At 38.5% G+C, this 7,745-nt stretch overlaps 1 protein-coding gene across 1 annotated transcript in view; it reads right to left on the reverse strand.

The window, feature by feature from the left end:
* ZWILCH (zwilch kinetochore protein) overlaps window positions 1-7,745 on the reverse strand; it is a 50,391-nt gene that overhangs the window by 38,317 nt on the left and 4,329 nt on the right. Inside the window, exons 2-3 of the mRNA XM_042783173.1 lie at window positions 5,235-5,286; window positions 4,097-4,192 (exon numbers count right to left, since the gene is read on the reverse strand). Coding sequence (XP_042639107.1) covers window positions 4,097-4,192; window positions 5,235-5,286 — 148 coding nt within the window. The remainder of the gene's footprint in view (window positions 1-4,096; window positions 4,193-5,234; window positions 5,287-7,745) is intronic.

Genomic DNA, 7,745 nt, shown 5'->3' on the forward strand with positions numbered 1-7,745 from the left:
CCACAGGAATCTGCGAGAGCACTGTCTCTTTAAATATACAAAATAGTCAAGCCACTTTTTATACCTACAAAATGGCGGCGCCCTCCGGATAGGCAAAAGTCCACAATTCAGCCCACCTTTTTCTTCACCTTCTCCGTTTGTTCCCCAGCCACTGTGCACAGTCTTTCGTGCAGTCCCTGGCTAGTAGGGTGATTTTTTGGGGTTAATTCTTAGGTCCTACCACCACTCGGGAATCTCCAAGCCCTGTCGTCTGTGCCGTCAGGGTCGCTCAGGCCGCTGCAGACTGCAGCTCCGTGTGTCTCCTTTTTTGGTATTGTCACGCAAATTCTTCTGCTAGTTGGGGTTTAGTCCACTTTTGTATCCTTCCCTTCAAGGCTCAGGGGTCCAAGATTATCTTCTGTGTCTGTGTTAATTGGTTTCCCTTTTCTTTGTTGAAGAGCGTCTGTGCAGTCCTTCTGCCTAGTCCGCCATCTTCTATAACTCAAGTTCTTATCTACTAAGCTCTTCTGGAAGCGAACTACTCTTTCAACTTAATAAATATCAAATATCATACCTAAACATTTCCTCAACTGTGATTTTTTTTTTTTGGAGGGGGAAAAGGATTTTAGATTTCATTCCTTTCCAGGTCTGGCTTTCCAAACATTTCCCAGAACTAGGGTTACTCAAGAAATGGTATGTTTTTCCCCCACTATTCTACTTTTAATTCTATTTTACATCTACCTAAAACTCATGCTTTACACTCTATCGATCTTTGCAAAAATAAAGGCCATTTTAATTGTTCCTGTGGTAGTTAAGGTTGTTTTCAACCTGGCTGTGCCTGGTTGAGTGGGTGGGCAGCTGGATGTAGTTATTCCCCATGGTGAGAATGGCAATCATTTCCATGGTGGAGTCTCCTGGAGCAGCTGAGTAGCTGCTTTAGGGATGTGGGCTGCTTCCAGTATATAGGAAGCTGCTTTGGGGAAGGCCTCTAGCTTTTTGGCACTCTTGGACCCTGCATTCAGGGTGAGTCTTCATTCAGCAGCCTGCCATACTCTGCCAATCTTGGGACTTTTAATGGACTTGAATCAATTGCCTGCCATACGGTTTGCTAACATCAGGACTGTGCCTTTTCACTTATCTACCTTGGATTTGTCAGCCTCAGCAGCCAGCAGTTGCCAGAGTAAAGAGATGCCTCTAGCTCCAGTGGGCCAGGAGCAAGAGGCAGAGCTGAAGCCCAAGGTCAAGGGGCTTTCACCCAGCCCCTAGAGCCTGGCACTTTGAACTTGGACTTCTAGCCTCCCAAATACCTGTTTGTTCAGGCCATCCCATTTGTGGTATCTTCTGTTAGAGCAGCACTAGGTAATCAAAACAGTTCCCCATTAAAAAATGCCAGGGCCTCACTGCATTCCAAGTAACTCTCACAACTCCAACCTATCGTCTCTCCAGTAGCCTAACTCAGGTTTCTACAAAGTGCCTCTGCTCATCTTTACCTTTTTATAGATAGGCCATCTTCACTTGACCTTCTTAATTTTTTCAGCTTTTGCTCTATATACACTTCCCTTCTTCCCCATAACAAAAGTCTAAATTCAACCACAAAATTCACCAACACTTTGACAAGCATCTATCCCCCATAGATAAGCAGTAACAACATTCCTTCATTAACATCAAAGATACATAACGTACCTCCTCTCCTCAGAAAAAGTTTGCATGTCAGTGTGTGTATTAGCTGTTTGTTCATTCACCACAGTGCTCATATAGACGTGAGGGCTCTAAGGCAGACAGGTGTTCTTTCCAAGGGACCACCTTATTTTCCCATATTGGAACCTGTTCCTATCTACTTTAGGACACAATGTAACCAAAGAAATGCATGCTGGCCCCAAAACAACTGGATAATGTATGTGACAGCTCTCCCAGCACTTAACTCAATAAAAATCACTGTAATTGATCATCAAAAAAGTTATAATTAAAACAAAAAAGGTAAGGTTGTAGTTACAAAATGATGTACAAAAATCTTTTAGGAATAAATACAGTGCTGTCTAACACAAATAACTCAACACAAACACTTCTTGTTATATTTAACAAACAAAAAGTAAAACATCGTTAGTCATAGCTACTTAGGTTGTGCTATCCAACACAACAGATACTCGCCACATGTGGCCATTGAGCATTTGAAACTGGCTAGTCAAAACTGAGATGGAAGTGTAAAATACACACCAGATTTTGAAGACATAGTATGAAAAATGAATTTAAAATATTTCACTAATAATTTTTATAGTAACTAGATGTTGAGATGATAATCTTAGATATACTGGATTAAATTTAAAATATCAATAAGATTAATAAAACTATAAATAATACCAAAAAATATGTTTGGGAACATGGGTATAGGGACGGATAGATGGGTGAACAAGCTAAACAATTAGGTATGTCTAAATGGAGAGTGTATCCAAGATCATATATAGGGTTGGCAGACAATGGGCCTATAAGTTCATGTGAATGATCAGAATTCCCAGGTGTATAGTAGAGCTGACAAGGGGCAAGGGTATGGTCATTACTTGGTCACAGCCAGCTACCCAGAGGGACTGAGTAGTTGATCTGCGGGCTTGGGACCATAGTCGCAGGGGACATCAAACTCAATTGGCATAACATACTATACAAAACTTTGTTCCACCTACTACTTTGGCGAGTAGCGACTGGGACCTTAAAAGCTAGGAAGCTGCCATCTAGATGCAACAATGGGTCTCTCCTCGTCAAGAAGAAAGAAGAAAACCAAAATTAATGGAAACAATCAGTCCTAGCGACTGGTACACCATCCGATCTGCAACCTATACAACTATGAGACCAGAAGAACTAGATGGTGCCCAGCTACCACTGCCATCCACTTGGAAGGGATGTAGGAGATCCTGCATAAAGAGGGACAACAATGTGGTACAAAACTCAAAATCATTTGGAGGCAAAAAAAAAAGAAGGTGGGGACCAGGTTTGCTGGTCCAATAGAGCCTGGTGTAACCACTGAGACTATGGCCCCTAGCTGCCCTTCAGGTCTGGAATTGAACCCACAACTGTGGTTTCCAGCCAAACAAAGTACAGGCATGTGAGTTAAACATTTACCTCAAATAGACACACGCCCTGGAGAGAACAATCATGGGAGAAGGAAGGGCTGCTTATGCACAGGGAGATAGCTCAGGGTGCAGAAGAGTATGAAGGGATGGACACTGGGAGGAGGTAACTATGGGGAGGAAGTGGGAGGGGAGCTGCTGCATTGTAAATTTTGGTCAATGACATGAGACAAAGTATATGTGAACTGCTGTATGAAAAGTGAATTTACTCTGTAAATCTTCACTCAATCCTAATAAAAAAAAAAAAAAAAATGTTTGGGAAATGATCCAGTCTTCAAATGGTGATTGCCCCATCTTCCTTCCGAGGAGTGGCTGGTGGGTCTGAACAGCCAGCCTACTGGTTATCAGTCAAATAAATGCCTTAGGCACAACACCACTAGAGCTCTTGTCAAATGGTGAATGGGTAATAAACTGTGGTACATGGAATACCACTCAACATAAAAAGGAACAAACTATTGATACACACACTGAATGACCTGGATGAATCTCAAAGACATCATACTGAATGAAAGAAGCCAGTCCCCAAAAGTAACACACTGTGTGATACCATTTATGTGACATTCTTAAAAGAAAAAACTACAGTCATGGAGAAGAGATCAGTGGATGCCAGAGGTAAGGGGTTGGGGAGGGCATGATTATAGGGACAGCACAAGGGAATTGTTTGGAGTAATGGAACTGTTGTGTCCTGATTGTGGTGGTGATTATATGTGTTAAAATCCAGAGAACTGGACATCAAACTTTAAAAAGTCAATCTTAATTTTTTTTTTTTTTAATGCATTTCTTTTTAGTTTGTTTTTAAAGAGGTTACTAGAAAATTTTAAATTACATATGTGGCTCATATTGTATTTGTATTAGACTGTATTTATTCCTAAAAGAATTCTAAAATACTTTTCACTAAAAAGTTGATTTTAAAAAAAATTATGTACATTTGAGATTATGCCCAAGGAATAAAATATGGTCACCCAAGATTAAACAAAAAAAGCTCAATTACTACTTACCACTTTTTCCATAATAAATATAACATCATTTTCATGTAAAATATTCTTCAGAGGGTTTGGCTGGCCTTTGCTGATTAATTGCACTTGGACATCAGTCTATTAAAAATAATGTCAAGCATTGTTTTATATATACATATATATATATATATATATATATACACACACACACACACACACACACATACATACATATTTGTACAAATGTTTACACACAGATAGACCAGTTTTATGCAGGTGACTGAGAAAGAGAATTTGAATGAGCCATAATGTTTTATTCTTTGCCCGTGTTGTTCCTCGTGTTTAGAAAATCTAGCTCTTGTGTCTATATTCTATCCTTGTTTCAAGGCCCACCTAAAGAGCATCCTGCCTTGTAAAGGCTTCTTTTGATTAGGATCACACCAACACACCCTTCCTCAAATTACATTGTATTTACCACAAATTTACAACTTTACTAATTAACTAGCCTTTCTTCTGATCGTACTATGAAAGTCAGAACTTTATCAGTTTATAGAAACTATATATATTTTTTTCTATTACAGTTGCAATACACGTTCATTGTTGAAAAGTTTGAAAATAAAGGTAACTAAAATAATTTTTCTAAAAAATCACCTGTAATTCTATTACCCGGGGATAATCAATACTATTATTAACCTGGTTTGTATATATTCTTCCAGACCTTTTCCAGGCATGTAAATAAATTCATTTAAACAGAAATATATCTATTATTAAGATAACTGCTACTTAGGATTTTAATAAAAACAAGATACTCTCATAGTCTTACGTCATGAAGCTCCTTCTATGTCATTAAATACAGTTTGGCTGTCTAATACTATGGCTCTACCACCACATAACTAATCATATATAGAATGAAAAACAGATCTGTGGTTGCCCGGGGCTAGAAGCACGGGAAACACTGACCACAAAGTACACAACAATATTTCTGGAGGTAAAAGAAATGTCCTGTATCTTGTTGTAGGGGTGGCTGCAGGACTGAATGCAGATGTTAAAACTCATAGAACTATACCTTAACAGGGCAAAATTTACAGTATCTAAATTAACTTCAATAAGCTTGATTTTTGAAAATCCACAATTTTAGGATTATTGAATTGTCCTTACAAATAAAATAAATTGCTTATACCTCATAGATAAATGGCTCTTTGCAGATTCCTTTCTTTTCTTCCTCAAAGCCCCTGAAATGCAGAACCACATGTGAAAAACAGAACTACAATATCTGTTCTATTACTTAAATTCAGGAATAAGGTATCACTTTTTTCTAGTAACATAAAGGAAAAGCAAAAAACTAACTACTCTGGTACTAATGGCATATCTAGACCAATAAGCAACATCATGATAAACAGAGGAAAGGTCGAAGTTGTCAAGAATTTCATTTTACTTGGACCCACAATCAATGCCAATGGAAGCAGCAGTCAAGAAATCAAATGATGTATTGCATTGGGTAACTCTGTTGAAAAAGACCTCTTTAAAGTGTTGAAAAGCAAAGATGTCACTGAAGACTAAAGTGTACCTGACCCATGGTATTTTCAATCACCTCATGTGTATGTGAGAGCTAGACAGTGAAGAAGACCAAAGAATAACTAATACATTTGAATTATGGTGTTGGTGAAGAATATTGAATATACCAAAGATTGCTAAAAGAACAAACAAATCTATCTTGGATGAAGTACAGACAGAATGCACCCTAGAAATGAGTGTTACAAGACTTTGCCTCTTGAACTGTGGTTATGCTATCAGAAGGGACCAGTCCCTAGAGAAGGAAATGGTCTTTCCTTTTGGTTTTCTAACTCCAGGTCTTTGCACATTTCACTATAATACTTTACTTTGTCTTCTTGAGCTGCCCTTTGAAATCTTCTGTTCAGCTCTTTTATCATTTCTTGGTAAAGTAAAGGGTCAGCAAAAAAAAAAAGGAAGATCCTCAATGAGATGGATTGACGCAGTGGCTGTAACGATGGGCTCAAACATAACAATTATGCAGATGGTGCAGGACTGGGCAGTATTTTGTTCTGTGGTACATAGGGTCGCTATGAGTCAGAACTAACTTAATAGCATTTAACAACAACAACGGCACCCCTGAGGCACAGCTGGAGAGAGAGGAAAAACAAGAGTACAGTCATACACCACATAATGTCCGTTCAGGCAACGTCCAACTGCATATATAGCCTTGGTCTGGTGCATTCTCTAGGAATGGAGAATCAGACTTGTGACTGGTTTGTTAAAGCCATCCCATTTGTGGTATATTCTTGTCAGAGTGGCACTAGGTATCCAAAACAATCAGTAAGCCCTTCAAGTTGTCTTCACTTTCAGCAAGCAAGGTTGTGTTGTCTGCATATCACAGGTTGTTAATGAGTCTTCCTCCAATCCTGATGCCACATTCTTCTTCATATAGTCTAGCCTCTCAGATTATTTGCTCAGTATAAAGACTGAACAAGTATGGTGAAAGGATACAACCCTGATGCACACCCTTCCTGATTTTAAACCATGCAATATTCCCTTGTTCTGTTTGAACAATAGCCTCTTGTTCTATATGTACAAGTTCCTCATGAGCACAATTAAATGTTCTGGAATTCTCATGCCTTGCAATATTATCCATAATTTGTTATGACCCTCATAGTCAAAGCTTTTGCATAGTCAATAAAATATAGGTAAACATCTTTCTGGTATTCTTTGCTTTCAGCCAAGATTCATCTAACATCAGCAATAATATCTCTCTCCCCACGTCCTCTTCTGAAACCAGCTTGAATTTCTGGAAGTTCCCTGTCAATATACTGCTGCAACCATTTTAGAATTATCTTCAGTAAAATTTTACTTGTATGTGATATTAATAATATTGTTCTATACTTTCCACATTCTGTTGAATCACCTTTCTTTGGAATGGACACAAATACCAATCTCTTCCAGTCAGTTGGCCAGGTAACTGTCTTCCAAATTTCTTGGAATAAACGAGTAAGCACCTCTAGTACTGCATGTATTTGGTGAAACCTCTCAATGGGTATTCTGTCAACTCCTGAAGCCTTGCTTTTTGCCAATCCTTTCAGTGCAGCTTCAACTTTTTTCTTCAATACCATTGGTTCTGGTTATCATTGGTGGATCATATGCCACCTCCTCAAACAGATGACATCGATCAATTCTTTTTGGTACAGTGACTGTGTCCATCTTCTTTTGATGCTTCCTGCATCACTCAGTATTTTGCCATAGAATATTCAATATTTCAACTCAAGGCTTGAATTTCTTTTCTTTTCTCAGTTATTTCAGCTTGAGTAATACTAAGTGTGTTCTTTCCTTTTGGTTTTCCAACTCCAGGTCTTTGCACATTTCACTATAATACTTTACTTTGTCTTCTTGAGCTGCCCTTTGAAATCTTCTGTTCAGCTCTTTTATCATTTCTTCCATTTACTTTAGCTACTCTCCATTGAAGAACAAGTTTCAGAGTCTCTTCTGACATCCATTTTGGTCTTTTCTTCCTTTCTTTTGAATTCGCTTTCTTTGTGTATAATGTTCCTGATCCTACAACCCATCTGGTCTTTGGCCATTGGTGTTCAATGCATCAAATCTATTCTTCAGATGGTATCTAACTTCAGGTGGGATATAATCAAGGTCATATTGTGGCTCTTTCCACTGGCTAGAACTTCTA

This window comes from Orycteropus afer, unplaced genomic scaffold (genome assembly GCF_000298275.1).
Source record: "Orycteropus afer afer isolate SDZICR_OR568_19922 unplaced genomic scaffold, OryAfe1.0 scaffold00015, whole genome shotgun sequence".
In the NCBI taxonomy this organism is placed as follows: Eukaryota; Metazoa; Chordata; class Mammalia; order Tubulidentata; family Orycteropodidae; genus Orycteropus; species Orycteropus afer.